The sequence below is a fragment of the Henckelia pumila genome, chromosome 2 (genome assembly GCF_033568475.1).
Source record: "Henckelia pumila isolate YLH828 chromosome 2, ASM3356847v2, whole genome shotgun sequence".
Lineage (NCBI taxonomy): Eukaryota > Viridiplantae > Streptophyta > Magnoliopsida > Lamiales > Gesneriaceae > Henckelia > Henckelia pumila.
This window is the reverse complement of record NC_133121.1, coordinates 109,399,677-109,416,387: the sequence shown is the minus strand read 5'-3', so window position 1 is coordinate 109,416,387 and position 16,711 is coordinate 109,399,677. Positions and strand designations below refer to the sequence as shown.

Genomic DNA, 16,711 nt, shown 5'->3' with positions numbered 1-16,711 from the left:
AGATCTGTCTTTTGTTAAACGACCAATCTGTATCCTAGACAGGAAGGAGAAAGTTCTTCGGAACAAGACTATACCACTTGTGATGGTACAGTGGCAGTGCCGAGGCGTTGAAGAAGCAACTTGGGAAACTGAAAGTCGTATGCAAGCAGAATATCCTGAGTTGTTTGCTTTGTATTTTTGATTACCATGTAGTTGTAATTACAGTTGTTGTAATAAAACATGGTTTGATGTTTCATATTGTTATCTTGAATTGTCTTTAGATGTTATTTCGCGGACGAAATATCTAAAGGTGGGGAGAATGTAGTAACCCAGATTCTATTTTAAGATAATAATATGTTAAACATAATTAAGGGTTAGTAATTAACCGATTTCGGAGTTTAATTGGGCTTCAAAAGAGAATTTGGGCTTTTGAGTTTGGACCGGATCGGTCCGATCCCAGCCACTTCGGAAGCTCAGCGGAAGCACGAGATCGGAAGCTCCGATCCAGGAACGGAAGTTCCGATCTCCGGCTGCCAGCAATGTTCGATGACTCAGCCGCGAGTTTTGACAAGTGTTGAACGTAGAGCAGATCGGAAGCTCCGATCGCCCGATCAGAAGTTTCGATCCTGGCGTGTCCTGCATGCACGCAATGAGCTGGATCAGAAGCTCCGATCCTGAAATCGGAAGTTCCGATCCTGGCCGGGAATTTTGCCTATAAATAGGGCTCGTTCGATTTCATTTGGAAATACGAATTCCCGAGTTTTTTTTTCAGTTATATAGTGTGAGATATACACTTGAGGGCCCTATCGGTTATAATAGAGGTTCTGGAATAACCAAGGTGTGGTTATAGTCATCCGGGACTAGCGACTTCAAAGGGCTAACTACGGACGAAAGTATGGTCCAGGAATCTGTTTAAGTTTTGGGAGTACTTATTAGCTTAGTTAAGGCTTATAGAATTTATGTAGTGATACGGTGAAATTTTGAATATAGGTTTGGAACCTAGGATCCTATTATACTTGAACTAGCCTAGAGGTACGTACACATTGACTGAGATTGCCAGCGGATATACATGTTTATATGTTGCATTTATTTGGCATTATTATATGGCATGATGTATGATTTACCGTTTTCTATACGCATATGTCATGTGCATATACACGTTGAGCCTATACCTTATTATACCTGACTATAGAGCCGCTCAGCTCTATACTCGATAGTCTGTCACTGAGAGTACCGCGACGGCGGGGGCATTTATGTCTGTCTACTCTAGTGTACTAGAGGAGTGTGATTGCACCCAGAGATTGATCCGTGCGGTGGCAGCACTCATGTGGCGCCGGTTCTGAGCATGACTTTTCAGATGACCCTATACCAGTCATCATGTTGCATGCATTATATACATATGTTTACTCATGTCTATGTACTGGGAGTTAGTGCTCACGTCCTAGTTGTTATCTTGGACACCCTATTCCATGGGGCAGGTCGCAGGATGGACGGAGCTGGTAGTTCAAGGCAGGACTAGGGAGCAGAAGCCTTGAGGATTTTATTATACAGCAGGATCTGATATAGCTGTATAATGTTTACTGTTTAAGGTTTCGATTTGGTTGTATCACTACAGATTTAAGTCTGGATTATATTACTAAGCTGATATGTAATTTATGGTTTTGTTTCCGCATGTTTTACTCTGTTAAGTTATTTTGCTGTATTAAGTTTAATGCATGCTATTAATTGCCAGTTAGTAGGTGATACCATGCAGGGTCACTACATTTTCACCTGGGAATATTGTTGGATATTATTGAGCATGTACTCTTGCTCACCCCATTTTGATGTGGGAGTGGAACTGATGATGGAAGCGGAGAAATCGGAACCGGCTCAAAGAGAAGCATTTTGGGCATATGCGCTACTGGGAAAGAACACCCTAGAACCACAGCAGAGGGAGACTGTTTGCCAATGGCCATTTACACGAGGAAGCGTCGAAATAGTGAAGTGATCATAGGCCAATTATCCACCGAGTTTTGAGCTTCCTTGGCAGACTTGCATTCAGGCGGAGTCTCGAAATTGAGGTTGTTAACCACAGCAATGGCTTTGAATCTGTGAAGGTGGTCTAGACCCTCTTTCACGGTGGTGTATTCAGGTAGATTCCAGCTCTTCCTCTGGCATAGCTCCTGCAATTTACTCTTATAAATTTTTCAGCGAAAATGAATTCAAAGAGGGATTTCGGGTTTCAAGCGATTCAAAGGGATATCATATCAAAACAAATCTCGTAAATAAATAGATGTAACTCCCGTAAATAGATAGCATCCTCATACCCATCCCAATATGTTGCGAGGATTTTTAAAATTCCCCGAACCCGAACCCATACCCAAAAATACTCCCCCGAACCCGCCTCGTTTTGGTTTTTACCCACGGATACCCGAACCCACAGGGAAAATTTCCATCCCTATAGCTTAGATTTTCGAGTACGTACCCCATTTTTCCTGGTAAATCATTTTTGTGGTGGAACCTTTTTTTTGGCAAGTCTACTGTTGGGGTCAAATGTGGAACAAGATATGAGTATACATCCCCGATCTATCGTGTGGTAACATCTTTCTTGTTTTATATTAAGAATTGATAGATGGAAAATTTTTTAGTTTCCACTGTGTTTTCGATGCGATTTTCGGGGAACTCGACATAATTTACATGCTAAATATCGTCTTACATGTTATTATGACATTAATCTAGAATATTGGGACATAACATATTGTGTTATTTTATTGATGCCACCTTATTGTTATTGTTCCAGATATTATATTGGTGCAGCCTACGGCCAAACTTCATGCACCTGAGAATATTGTTAGATATTCTTGAGCATGTACTCTTGCTCACCCCATTTTGATGTGGGAGTGGAACTGATGATGGAAGCGGAGAAACCGGAACCGGCTCAAAGAGCAGCATTTCGGGCATAGGCGCGACTGGAAAAGTACACCCTGGAACCACAGCAGAGGGAAACTGTTGGCCAATGGCCATTTACACGAGGAGGCGTTGAAATAGTGAAGTGATCATAGGTCATTTTAGCCACCGAGTTTTGAGCTTTCTTGGCAGACTTGCATTCAGGCGGAGTCTCGAAATTGAGGTCGTTAACCACAACAATGACTTTGAATCTAGGAAGGTGGTCTAGGCTATCTTTCACGATGGTGTATTCAGGTAGATTCCAGCTCTTCCTCTGGCATAGCTCTTGCAATTTACTCTTATACATTTTTCAGCGGAATGAATTCAAAGAGAGATTTAGGGTTTCAAGCGATTCAAATGGATAGCATATCAAAACAAATCTCGTAAATAAATAGATGCAACTCCCGTAAATAGATAGCATCCTCATACCCGCCCCAATATGTTGTTCATACTAGGCGCCCTGAGTGTAATACCAGCTGGGAATCAAACCGCGGGGTACATCCACACTCGTCTAGATCACCGTAGTATCAGTCTCCGCTCACGCGGTATCTCTCGGTGTCAGACAATATAAACAAGTGTAGAGCTGGGCGGCTATACTATCATGGTTATCTTAAAGGAAACATGTTCAATGTGTATGTGCACATGACATATGAATATAAAAGCAATAAAACATATATCATACTACAATGCAACATATAAACATGTATACTCGCTAGATATCTCAGTCAGTACTTACGTACCTCTAGTAGTAGATCAAGCCTATCAGAGTCTAGGTTCCAAGCCTACAGTCAAATATATAACATATTACTAATCATGCTCTACAAGCCTTAACTAAACTAATATATACTTTTTTTAAATTAAATAGGATTCTTGGACCATACCTTCGTCCGTCGTTAGGCCGCTGATGTCGAAAATCTAGTTTCTACTCTCAATTGGATGTTATTAGTCCAGTACCTCACTTATACCGTCGGATCCTAAATATATTACTGATCAAAGAAGGGAACTCGGAATTGGTAATTCATTTCATCGCCCGAAGACCCCTATTTATAGCCCAAACTTTGGCTGAGATCGAAAGCTCCGATCAGGGGATCGAAAGTTTCGATCTCTGCATGTCTGACACGTCATCTGATGTCGGAGATCGGATGCTCCGATTAGTGGATCGGCCGTTCCGATCTCTGCATGGCACACATGTCAAACTTCATGGATTAGTCACCTGTACACATTATCGGAAGCTCCGATCTTACCTTCGGATCTTTCGAACACGATCGGACGTTCCGATCTACCTTGCTTCCGAAGCCTTCGTTGCCTCCGAACTGTGTGTAGTTCGGATCTTCCGAACTCAGTTCGGACCGTCCGAACTCATTAAGCTTTTTGAAGTCTAGAATTCATATGTTAATTCCATTTAATCTCTTGATCACGTGCTTAGTAACCTTTTAATCATATTTATCATTTAATTAATTTAAAACAGGTACGGGTTACTACAAGACAAGAGATCACATACTCCACCAACTTGAATCGGGGCAAGTTTTATTTATTATATGTACATGTACTGGATTACTATTGTTGATATTATTAATAATAATACGTGAGTAATAAAGCCCCTCTAACTAGTTTTCCAAGCCAAAGATCATCATCAAAATTCCCAAAATTCCAAACATCTCCGACGATCTCCTCTTCCGCAACTGATGTCCTCGGCAAATTCATTACAGCAAAAGTCAAATAATATTTTTTTTTTAAAAAAAAAATACAAATCAAAGGTTTGATTTACATTAAAGAATCAATAATTACCATGACTAAGATTTCTTTCGTCGATCCTTTTTTGCTCTTCCAATCTCGCCAGGGCCTCGAAAATAGCCATTCTTCACGTCTATGATGTCTCCCTCTTAAGGATTGTAGTGGTAATTATGTTTAAATTACTTTTGGTCTACATGCTATAGAATGTTTAAGTAAAATAGTTGAAACCAAAATTTGATTTTTTTCCCCTCTCCAGCTGCGTGAAAATGGAGTGGTGATTGGAGAAATGATTAAATGTGCCTCATCCTTCCACAATTCATAATTTGTATATTTTATAGCATTCTAATAATACAAAGATCTTGATTGTATCTCCAGTAGCTTTCTTGTTTATATTGTGTTTTTTTTTTTCATTTTGTTCCAAATTGCCAAGCATCCATCTTACTGTGAAAAGACACTCTACATGCCTGATTGTTAGGTCAGTCATAGCATGACACGTGGCTCAACATAATTGCACTTTTCATATTTTACATTTTTATAAACAAACAAATCCAAGGCCAGCAACAGGATGTACTCGACGGTTATTATAGTATAAAATTCACATTCAAGGAAACAAGACACTGTCCCTCTTCAGACATGATGAATTTATTATGAAACTGTAGTTAACTATCAACCACATTCAAATCCATTGGCATTTCTCACTGCTATGTACAAATGTGAGCTTACAAACTCGGGCTCCCACGTAAAAGGCTCCATTAATCTGCACAAGTACAACATAAGATTTTCGATGAGCAATCATATACAAAATAAAGACGCAAAAATCATGTACATAATAAAGACGCATATTTTGCGTAGAAACACCGTCTATCTTACTCAAGTGCCGTAAAAATGTTTCTGCACTAAGAATCATCGAGAAGTGCGTTTGCTAAAGTAAAGTGAATATGATCAGCAAACGATACAATGCAGAAACTTTGGAAGATGTTATTCACTTACATCTGCGATACAAATGGATGTTTCCATTGTAAGGAGCTTGTTCCCTTGTCTGCAAAGAAAAGAGGTTAACACTTTTATTTTATGTCAATCCAATGAGAGTACCAAACAATACAATCTTGTATGGAACCTCAAAACATAACGAAATTCGTGGAACCAAAGAATAAACAGAAAACAATATTCTTTTTTTTGCTGAAAAGCTACACGAGAACAATGACTTTCCAGAGATACAAAAGCCACAAAAGAAGCTGTCAGTTTCTCACACTAATGACATTTTAATCTAATGCTACTAAATGAATAGAGTACCAAGCCGGTGAGTCCCCAATATGAGAAGCTACATCCTATACGAAATGCCCGATTAAAGTTCTCACCATGCCACAAACAAATTTTGCTTCATCCATCATATAACTGAACTCAGCAGAATCTATATGCATATGATGCAAAAGGAAGTCATTCGAGCAGGTGAAACCAGTAGCTTTTTTGAAATTTGAAGGACGAAAAATAAGCTCTCTAAATTTATATGCCATGCTCATTATTGACTAGTACACCAATTGAAGGACAAAAAACAGGAAAAGACTACGCACCTGGAAAAATCTTGGATAAATACTACTCCCGATTGCTGGTTCTGAGATACAATGAATATACACTATTAGTGATGGTAGGAACACTAGCTAAGGCATAAAAATATGTAACAGCTCCTTACCAGATGTATGGCCAGCCACTTGACGATGATAGGGAAAAGAGGTCGTGCCAACTCCATGTGACAAAAAACTGGAATCAGATTATCAGAAAATGATACGTCAATATCATGTTAGAGGACAGTACCAGCACACTTTCAACAATTTGTGTGCTGCATCATCAAGAGGAAAATTGTTCTGTAATTTGTAGCCTAAAAGAAAGTGAAACCTAGGATCGGAAATTGAATAACTTTCAATCCGAGCTCGTGGTAATGCTCTTGGCTCCAAAAAAAGCTGATCAGTCCCCTGAGTGAAAGGATGTGAGGCTAATCAGTTTAGTTTTCCCCGCATATATTGGTAGAAGAAAATACTTGAGCGTTGAAAAGAAGTTAAAATTTTAGGGTGATGTAAGAGAGCAGACGTAAAAGACCTCAATTTACTCACCCCAAGTGAAAGTGGCCGTTTGCTGCCATGTAAAGGAAAATGGTTTAAAACAGAGTTTCCTGCTTCAAGAAGAGAGATGGGAGTAAAAAAATTAAGTTAGATGCACAACAATTATCCCTAAACCAAGAGTTTTAAGAGACTTAGAATATCTTGATTTAGTACATAAAGCGAATAAACTAAAGAAAAACAGAGGCAGCAGTTTGATAAATTGACAATTTTGGGCACAACTTGATAATAATATGATCGCACAAAGGAATCTCCATTTGATGCCATGACATATTGAAATTATTTTTAAAAAAATGAGTAAGAAATGTGCAGAAAACTAAGATACATGAGACTTGCACTAAATTTGGACACAAAAGCTTTTGGGGAATGAATTCTTCTTTATAAAATAAAAAATAAACTTTTTGAGTAAACAATATATTATTGGATGGCTTTAAACAAACGCACTTAAACAGTCCCATGCTTGACAAAGCACTTTGTTGAACATAAGTACTTCCACATCCAAAATGACAATTACAGTCCATTCCTCCAAAAAACCTCTCATAAAGAACACAAATATGAAGCAAAAAATGAAATAAAAGATACCTGCGATGGGACGTGGAGGGACATACTTGCTTGATGCTTGTTGCCTCAATATCTGCACTAATTCATCTGTAGTCGATGACCTGTGACCAAACTTGTCAACATCGTAATTACTGCTAGCAGCCTTTCCCTTGTTTCTTGAATCATGAAACTTCATGGTGGCTAAAAACACAAGAAATTGGACAATAAATTTTTATTCACAAGCAGTATTATACTCTAAAAATATCAAACATAAATTTTTTTGTTATCTTCAAGAAACAAGCAGTGGTACTGAAAGTGGTATGAGGCAGATATTAAAGATTATGAGAACTATAGTTCTATAACTCAAAGTAGCATTCTACATAAAACATATCATGCACCAAGTTAGCTTTGGAATACTGACTAAGAAAAACATAATAAAACATTAGATATTCATTTCACAGCATGGAAGCATGAAAATAGAAGAAAAATGTTTAACATGAACAATACAAAATTATTGGTACGGGTGACATGTCCATCAAGAGTTTTCTCAAAGAACAGTATAAAAACTACAGAAACACTTCCTAAAAATATTTTTTACTTATCGCAGCTAGCTTTCTATGCTTCAGCATATTTCGATATCATGTTATTTAGTATGATTTTACAACTAAAGACACGACAAAGAGAATGCAACTCCTCACCTTGCAATACCTTTGGCTTTTCCAGAGAGAATTGCTGACTAGCTGATTCATAGGCAGTTTTCTGTTGCTTGCTCTTTGGTATTGGATTCGCAAGAGAAACCGCAATTTTAACCTAAATAAAAAAAAGAAGATCAAATCAATAAATTAGTTCCCAATGTAAATTAATATAAATTATATGACAACCTAACCTTGGAGCCACTATGCTCTATTCTCTCTCTGCTGACTGCTTCAATGCATGCCAGAGCACCATCTCGGGTTGAATAGTTAATAAATGCAAAATCTTTTCTCCTGGATGAAGCAAGATCTTTGGCAAGGACAATGTTTTCAATTTCACCAAATCTTTTGAAATGTTCTCTCACTTTTTCTTCATCCCACGAAGGAGGTAGATATTCCGCATAAACTGATTTCACCTGAACATAATTATTTTATGGTCCATAAGAAGTTCAAGAAAACAATAGATTTGTGATAGAGAAAAATGAAAAATAAAATTTGGAAACAAACACAGGGGTAGGCCTATAATAGAATGAGAATATATTAGAGTTCAAGAAAATTGAGCACCTGATATTTCAACAAAAGTTTACAATGAAATTAATCATAAGTGGTAGGGTCATGAAGATTGAGAATTCTCAATGCAAAAGCATGATTCCAGAAAACTGACATTTAAAATTTCTTCTTCTGATGGCTCGGTCAAGGGTTGTGCCCATGCAATTTTTATCTTCTGATTTTGTCCCAAAATGTCCTTCTTTTTGAGTTTATGAAAAGCGATTTGAGCATCTTTATTTGTTTCGAATTCAACAAAAGCAAAACCACGATTCATCTCCAAGTTTTCAGGATTAGTCTTGAGAGTTACTACTTCAATTTTATCAACACCAGCTTTCTCTAAGAACCTCACAACCTGCAATAAGACAACCCTTCAGTTACTTCACTCTTCAGTTACCTCACACAGTTTTGAACAAGATCAGTGCAGAACAAAATTTTTCTTACATCTTCAGTCTTCCATTTTCTATCTATATTGCCAAGAAATATTGTATCATTGCCCTCAACTGGTGCTGCATCACACTGACTGCCACATATCTGATGTACAAATACAGAAATAGAGAATGTAAGATATGCTGTCGTTCATACTGAGGTTAAAGTAGAAACGTAGAATGCTTTCATGTTTTGCAAAAAGCATAAGCTAACGAGCTTGAGGGCCATAAAATGGCTGCGCTTTTTTCAAGCATGTTTCCTGCTCACGTAAAACATCTGTTTTCAAAGTTATATTTTTTTTTTTGTTAAAGACAAATATGGAACCTGACTGTTGCATGCTTTTGGCAGTTCTTGTTTGATTTTCATCAACTGCATTTTTCGATCAAATTACGGATTAATAAACTTGTTATGTTTTCCCAACAAACCTGATCTAAATAACGTATCTCTTATTTTGTTAATATATTTCTTCTTCTTTTTTTTGAAAAAAAAATGTTTGATCTATGACAAAACAAGAACAGTCAAATATGATTATGCAATTTTAACTTGCCATAACTGAAACATGATTTTCTCATTAACAATTCATGTTTACCTTTAGAGCATTGATGCTTCTAACAACACTCATAACTACCCAGCTCCAAATGCGACTAAACAAGCAACTATGATTATGCAATTTTAACATGCCATAACCGAAAATTGATATTCACCTCGTCAACAACCGTTGGCAAATTTGAACCACAATTTCGATATATAGGGTCTTAAAACTAATGATTAGATATCAAATTACCGAATCAACATCAAAATAATAGGCCACCACTTGCACAACCATGAGCACATAAATCTACAAGATATAAGGTTTCAAGGAAAGATACACAAACTAAATAAACTAGAAATTACCTCGACTTTGGAGTATTTTTCTAATGCATTTTTAGCGTCAGCTGCAGTTGCAAATTGTACAAAGGCAAACCCTTTATTTTTTCCAGTCTTATTATTCATTGCCAACCTCACCTGTAAAATTTCTCCAGCCTCGTCAAACGCTTTCCATAAATCACCCTCCTTTGCATCCTTGTTCAAACCACCAACAAAAATCTCTGTTTTTCGCCTCTTTTTGCGCTCCAAGGCTTCTAATTCTCCACTCAGTAATAACCCCTTGTTGGAGGGGACATTCTTACCCTCCAAATCTTCACTAAATTTCACTTCTCCCTCGTACTTGCCACCACTAGTATTCCCCATTAGAGGTTCATTCTGATCCCCTAACAGACTAGCGCATGCTTGTTCCACTGAATGCACCATTTGATCTATCGCTTCATCAGCATCCCCACTTTTGGCCTCATCCACCCTCAAATTTTCCTCCAAGGTATCTATCACGGAATCCTCAACCCCTGCAGTTAATCCACTCTGTACAGCACTTTCACCAGCTGAATTAACATTTTCAATGTTAGGATCATCCATCCCATTTGTCCGATCACTCTTCAAAGTACTTTCAGCAGCTGAGTTAACCTTTTCAACTTCCATCAAATCAGGAACTCTCATAGTTCCCCCTCTGGCCAATACATCATCACCTTTTAATTTATCCATGTCTGTCGGACGAACAGCAAGCAGATCATTGCATTCTTTGTCTATCATTGGCTCCAAAACACTCGCACCAATATTGAAATTTGCTGTCGCCGCCATCTCATCTGCCGTGTTTGCCTTGTCATTCATCTCATTAACAAGATTACATTTCTCCATCGCATAGAGATTAGAACTTTCAATGAAATCGTTCCTGAGATTTAGATTTTTACTCTCCTCGTTCAGAATAACACCATTTTTCTGATTTTCTGAACCATCCATCAAAACTCTCTTAGGAACGATCTTCCTTATCACCCTCCTCACCACTCGCACTGTCCTTTTCACTATCTTCTTCTTCCCATGTCCAGGCACTACCACGCCGCTCTCCCTACTTTCAGGCCCATCCGTAGGCCCAAAGGATCGTTCATCTTGTCCGTACGAGAGAATATGCTCGCTTGTTACACCATGTCCACTTCCCACCACAGTCTCAATCTCCAGAGAACATGCTTTTTCAGGCTCAACAAATGTTACCTTATCTGCATTATCAGTACCATCGATAACACTGTTTCCAGGCTTGACCAAACCCAAATTACCAGCAACTGCTTTTTCTAAATTGCTAAATTGAGACTCGGAAAGAGGGGTTGGAACAGCGGATTGATCAGAGGAGCTTTTGATTATTGATGTATTCGCGTGCAGCGATTTCTTTGAAGCTTCTGGAGAGGTGAGAGGCTTGGTTGACGGCGGCGCACTGACGGCGGCGGTGTCGGCAGCTAACGGAGTATGGTGATTTGATTTCCGTGTAGCACGAGGGATGGACGTACCGGCGGCGGCTCTAGTTCGCCGAGGCAGCTGGGCGGAGGATAATTTTGGGGGCATTTTTCAGCAGGCAACGCTTTCTTGCAAAAGGTGTTAACTCAAGCCTCAAAGATTTGCCGTTTATATATCAGTTGAGCGAAAAGGATATGTCAAATAAAATTATTTTAAAATTAATAACGAAAAAACAAAACATACTTATTTATATATTATTTTTAGCTCAAAGTATTTTAGTAGACTATTTTTTTGCATTAAATACAATCAGTTAAAGGGTATCAATGTAAATTTTGAGTTAAAATTTAAAAATGGAGTGTATTTAACAATAACTGGAGTGTAAATAACACTCTCCTTTCAAATATTGTATTTGTTAATTTAAATTTTGGAAACATAAAATAGTATGTTAAAGTTATAAAGTATACTATAAGGTTCCGTTTGGAGTTGATGATAAGATAGATAATATAGAGATAAGTAATATATTTTAATAAAAAATAAACAAATAAATAGTTAATATAAGATTTGATTTGATTGATAGATTATGTTTTGTTTAATTTTATTGGTTATATTTTATATAAAATAGTAAATTATTATTTTATCCTTTTAATAATTAATAATAATATAAATAATATTATTTATAAAGAGTAATATAGTAATTTAAATTTAATGATTTGATTGATGTAAAATAAATAATTAATGATTTGATTGATGTGACATAATTAATTGAAAGATAGATAAATAATATAGCAAAAAAAAACGTAAGACTAGATAAGATCATAAGATTATTAATACATGAATTATTAATACATAAATTCAAATATGCCCTAATACTAATAATAATATCTAAACTAATGGAGCTTTTATCAATATGAATATGAGTCGAAGCTTGAAAGTAAATTTTTGTTTGTGTGTGTTTATTTGTTTGTTTGTTTTTTTTAATAATATAATTAGGGTTGGTATATCGAACCCAAAATATCGAATTTCGGGATACTGTATCGAAATTTTTTTGATATGCGAACATTTTTTCGGTATATCAAAATTTTTTTCGATATCTATACAATATCAATATATATTTTTCTATGTCAAAATATCAATATCAATATGAAATACTGGTATTTTTGATACAGTATATCAAAAACTCACCCCTAAATATAATTCTACTCTTAACGTAAGGATAAATATGATTCATAAATATTTAAGACTCTATAAAGTATAAGAGTAGGTCAAGCCAACTCGTATTTATCATGAAAGGTGATTTTTTGGTCATAAAAAATAATATGTTTTTATGATTTGGATAAAATTGATATTCGTCCCATGAAATTAACAAATACGACAGTATCACAAAAGTTTTTGTCAAAATATAAAAACAAATATCAACAATTCATGGAATTGGATATATTTTTACGATTAGATGTGTCAAAATGGACTAAGTCCGTCAAGTTGACCCGTTCCGCCATAAAAAAATTAGTGGGTTGGGTTGACAATTATCAATTTGTCTAAAAAATGAGCCGACCTGCACCGTCTCGTCTAACGGTGGGTTGTAAATTGTTTTTTTTTAAAAAAAAAAGAAAAGAAAAACTCAGAACATATTATTTCCTTTTTCTCAATTTTATGTTTGTATCTTTGAATTTTCTTGTGGCGTGTTGAGATATATTTTATTTTATTTTAGTCCCAAAAAACGTATATTTGAGTGCCCCACATCCAAACACGAGATTAAATCCGGAAATCCCAAAACGAAATCATATAAACCCCCACCACTGTAAACAACACCAGCGGGAATCTTGGCAGCGCCTGATACGTGAAAAATTATTAACGCTGAGATAAATTTTAGAATAAAGCAGTCTTTGAATTCAACTTCAACATTCTCCTGCGCTGCCCTTACATTCTTCCTTCTCTCTCCTAATCTCCTGCCAACACTCGACCGTCTACCAAGTATACGTATCCTCGCGAGTGTTTCTCTTCAACTGTTGGCGCAAGTTCGGAGGATTAAGGGGGAGATTCAGCGCACAATGCAGGTAATTTTGCTTTTTATGTTCGTTTTTATTTCCGATTTCGTCGTGTTTGATGTTGTTTTTTGAATTTTTGATGCAGACGAGGACGGTACAAGTTAATAGATTGTCAGATCTAGCGACGGAGAGAGAAATCCATGAGTTCTTCTCCTTTTCTGGTGATATTGAACATGTTGAGATCCGAAGGTGAGCTTGTTGCTTTGGTTTCTTTGATTCGATTTTGAATTGAGTTAGAATTGTTGTTTATGATTTTGGTGTGCTTGTGTGTGGTTGCAGAGAGCCTGGGCAGTCGAAAACTGCGTTTGTCACCTTCAAGGATGCCAGGGCTCTAGAAATCGCCTTGTTATTATCTGTAACCCTCTCTATTCTCCCCTTTTTACCAATAAATTTCTATAGCCTTTTTCTATTATTATTTTTGGGACAAATACTGATTGTTTGTTTATTGTTTGAGAAAGTATGTTTACTGCACTGGCTTAAACATGACAAGTGATCTTAGAATAAACTAAGTTCTGTAGTGACCTTTAGTTACATCTACTTATTAACTATAAATTGGGGGAATTTTTTAATATAAGGGGCTTGCGAAGGACTTTCCTTGCAAAGAGAAGGTATGCCTCGACTAATGTTGTTTTTAGTTGAAGTGCAAAACACACCAAACAATAATTTTTAAATTTATATATGCCGAGGAGGAGTTATCTGATAAGTAATCTTTTGTAATCTCAAAAGTATGAAGAGTTATGATGGTTACTGTTAAGTGTTAAGTAATCTTTTGTAATTTCAAAACCCTCCCGTTGCCGCTGGTTACAGATGATTTTCTCCCTTGCTTTCCTGTTGACTATATCTTCGTTATCTGATATGTCTGTAGTACACCAGTACTCGTGGGTTCCATGATTGGTTTATGAAAATTTGAGGATCGCTTCTTTATTGGATAGGGTTAACTGTGTACCACGATGGAATTTCTACATGCATACACTAGAATTCATATCTGTAAATTGTTGTTGGACATCAATAATCATTTACGACAGGATAGTAAATTTAGCACCTATATGTCAGAATGGAAAAGCTCAGGCATTCAGACAATGGTTATAATTGAACATTTTTTGTCCCTCATTGTGTTTGGAGACTTGTCTACCTACTAAAGGCTCTTGTGGCAATTGTTGATTCAAGGGCTCGAGGTCCATATGGATGTTGTTTGTTTTTTTATGGCATGGAATTTGATATCCAACACAACATTTTATTTGAAGGCAATATGTTCTCCGATTGCCTGGAATTTTCAGAAACATTATGAAATAGACAAGAGACAAATGGATATTATATTTAAAGTTGTGTCGGTTGTCTGTCATGCAGGGAGCAACCATCGTGGACCAGGTGGTTACCATAACGGCGGTAGAAAATTATGTACCACAACCTGATATTCAGGTAGCCGGTAACCCTACATGCGACATTTATGGTATCTTCGACATGCTATTCATTTAATTAACTTGGAGGTGCTGGGATTTTCAGGAAGTAAGGATTGCTGACAATGACGTGAGTGTTTCCCAGGATAATACTTCTCCGGGTTCTGAGGTGCTTTATTACATAGAACTTGTTAAAATTTTAGTGGCACGTGGGTTATATGACAATGTGGCACTTGCACAACTTGTGCAGTTCTCATTTGGTGGTGTAGATGATGTGGATTGCAGCAAACACAAACATAGAAGATGTGATAACATGATTTGTACTCTGTGTTCAGATGTCTATCAATTGTTGACCACTAATTCATTGCCTTCCAAATTCTTTGAATTTTGATTGTTAGTCTTGGTTTTTCTTCTCTCATAACAGGGAAAAATGAGCCCAAATAATGGCAAAGTGTACGTGACTAAAGCCCAAGATGTTGTGTCAAATATGCTTGCAAAAGGTTCAGCTATACGCCAAGATGCTGTGAACAAGGCCAAAGCATTCGATGAAAAACATAGGTTGACTGCCAATGCATCTGCCAGAGTTATTTCCTTTGACAGGAGAGTCGGGCTTTCGGAAAAATTCACAGTTGGAATTTCAGTGGTGAATGAGAAAGTGAAATCTGTGGATCAAAGATTTCAAGTATCTGATAAAACTACGGCAGCTATTATGGCTGCGGAAAGAAAATTAAATGATACTGGATCAGCTGTCAAATCTAGCAGGTTTGTGAATTATGTGCAGTATTATTTAATGTTCTTGAGGCAAAAAAGAAAAGAAGGCATTTTTCTCAATGATTTTTGCCCCATATGATTTTATGGATATTTACATTACCTTGTGTACCGCATGTGGCAAGACAACCTGTCCTTTTGGCTGGAGTAATTTTTGCATTCTCTTGGTTGAAAACCAGATTAATTGATTCAATGTCGATTTATTCAGGTATGTGACAGCTGGAACAACTTGGCTGAATGGTGCTTTTAACAAAGTGGCTAAAGCTGGCCAAGTAGCTGGTGTAAAAACTAGAGAGAAGTGGAATGTGGCGATTTCTAATTTGACTGCAAAGGTTCATTCTAGTCCCCCTTTTTAGTTGTGCCATGTGATGTTTTTTGTGGCAGTATAGACGAGGAATCAAAGAGGCAGGATACGGAGCTTGGGATGTTTGTCTGTCCGTTTCTGGCTATCTTCATCTCTAAATGTGTCTCCACTCATGTCACTTTGTCAGCCTAAACTCTTCACTAGTAGGGCATAGTGCGGGCCTCCAAAATCTTTGTTTTTCACTCTTAAAACTCTTTCAGGCTCTAAGAAAGAATGCCGTTTGATCTTTTCAAATAACAACACTTGATTAGAGCTTACTTCCTTTTTGTTTTTTATAAGACTCATTTTTTACTACATATTGGCACTCTCTTTCTGCAGTTGATAGTTCGTTTCTACTGGATAATATACTTAGACATGTTCTAGTTTTGTGGATGATACCATAGCATAAAATAAGAATATTCAGGCCAAAGATCATGGCTTTTACTTTCAATCTCTTTTCTGTATGATTCTAATTTTCCTTTTTTTTTTGGGTTGCGTACGCTTACAGGATCCATCAATTGCAGCATGAGTCTCAAGGTTGGAGCTACAGCAAATTGCTCCTTTTATTGGTTAATCTTTGTGAGATATCGTATATGGTTTTGATGTAATCTACATTGAGATCTATTATTTGTGCTATTGCTTTAATTTTTTAAACCTTGTGTGGGGCTGGGTATGTTCTTAGCGTGTGAACTGATACCGCGTAATGGATTATGTGGCATTCGCCTAAACATAACCCATGTTTAGGGACCTACAAATTGTTTTCTACTTTTTTTCTTCCCCTTGTATTGATTTCACCTCGATGTTGTCGAAGTACAGAGGTGCAAACTAGGCCGAAGTTTTTCATTTTCTACCGTAGATATGTTACTCCGCCCCTTAACCTTTG

At 36.9% G+C, this 16,711-nt stretch overlaps 3 protein-coding genes across 4 annotated transcripts; 1 reads left to right on the top strand and 2 right to left on the bottom strand.

The window, feature by feature from the left end:
- Nucleotides 1–1,934: 1,934 nt before the first annotated feature.
- On the bottom strand, nucleotides 1,935–3,211 carry LOC140878139 (double-stranded RNA-binding protein 1-like). The gene is made up of 2 exons (XM_073281749.1): nucleotides 2,942–3,211; nucleotides 1,935–2,141 (listed from the first exon to the last, which is right to left on the bottom strand). Exons 1-2 carry the CDS (start codon nucleotides 3,209–3,211, stop codon nucleotides 1,935–1,937), a joined length of 477 nt encoding a protein of 158 aa, XP_073137850.1.
- A 1,934-nt stretch (nucleotides 3,212–5,145) lies between these two features.
- LOC140881302 (uncharacterized) lies at nucleotides 5,146–11,419 on the bottom strand. Of its 2 annotated transcripts, none has more exons than XM_073286492.1 (12): nucleotides 9,854–11,419; nucleotides 8,975–9,064; nucleotides 8,649–8,885; nucleotides 8,179–8,400; nucleotides 7,991–8,102; nucleotides 7,335–7,493; nucleotides 6,747–6,808; nucleotides 6,532–6,608; nucleotides 6,329–6,396; nucleotides 6,210–6,250; nucleotides 5,629–5,677; nucleotides 5,146–5,395 (listed from the first exon to the last, which is right to left on the bottom strand). In XM_073286492.1, the coding sequence occupies exons 1-12, from the start codon at nucleotides 11,381–11,383 to the stop codon at nucleotides 5,391–5,393; spliced, it is 2,652 nt and encodes an 883-aa protein (XP_073142593.1). In that variant the 5' UTR covers nucleotides 11,384–11,419; the 3' UTR covers nucleotides 5,146–5,390. The 2 variants fall into 2 exon arrangements, with proteins under 2 accessions (XP_073142593.1, XP_073142595.1); XM_073286494.1 differs by having other exon boundaries at nucleotides 6,747–6,805.
- Nucleotides 11,420–13,076: 1,657 nt separating this feature from the next.
- LOC140881743 (binding partner of ACD11 1) lies at nucleotides 13,077–16,593 on the top strand. The gene is made up of 8 exons (XM_073287287.1): nucleotides 13,077–13,329; nucleotides 13,406–13,509; nucleotides 13,600–13,675; nucleotides 14,668–14,739; nucleotides 14,824–14,886; nucleotides 15,142–15,479; nucleotides 15,694–15,817; nucleotides 16,337–16,593. The coding sequence occupies exons 1-8, from the start codon at nucleotides 13,324–13,326 to the stop codon at nucleotides 16,355–16,357; spliced, it is 804 nt and encodes a 267-aa protein (XP_073143388.1). The 5' UTR covers nucleotides 13,077–13,323; the 3' UTR covers nucleotides 16,358–16,593.
- Nucleotides 16,594–16,711: the final 118 nt, after the last annotated feature.

What these genes read in the sequence shown, in the direction of transcription:
- LOC140878139 (XM_073281749.1), bottom strand. Translation starts at nt 3,211, where the DNA reads ATGTATAAGAGTAAATTGCAAGAGCTATGCCAGAGGAAGAGCTGGAAT. An exon ending in CCCTCTGCTGTGGTTCCAGG is followed by an intron (nt 2,142 to 2,941) that starts GTGTACTTTTCC and finishes AGTAAATTGCAG; the next exon opens with GAGCTATGCCAGAGGAAGAG.
- LOC140881743 (XM_073287287.1), top strand. An exon ending in GAACATGTTGAGATCCGAAG is followed by an intron (nt 13,510 to 13,599) that starts GTGAGCTTGTTG and finishes GTGTGGTTGCAG; the next exon opens with AGAGCCTGGGCAGTCGAAAA. An exon ending in TTTCTAATTTGACTGCAAAG is followed by an intron (nt 15,818 to 16,336) that starts GTTCATTCTAGT and finishes GTACGCTTACAG; the next exon opens with GATCCATCAATTGCAGCATG.
- LOC140881302 (XM_073286492.1), bottom strand. Translation starts at nt 11,383, where the DNA reads ATGCCCCCAAAATTATCCTCCGCCCAGCTGCCTCGGCGAACTAGAGCC. An exon ending in AAAGCCAAAGGTATTGCAAG is followed by an intron (nt 7,494 to 7,990) that starts GTGAGGAGTTGC and finishes TTGTGTTTTTAG; the next exon opens with CCACCATGAAGTTTCATGAT. An exon ending in TTTATCCAAGATTTTTCCAG is followed by an intron (nt 5,678 to 6,209) that starts GTGCGTAGTCTT and finishes TTTTCTTTGCAG; the next exon opens with ACAAGGGAACAAGCTCCTTA.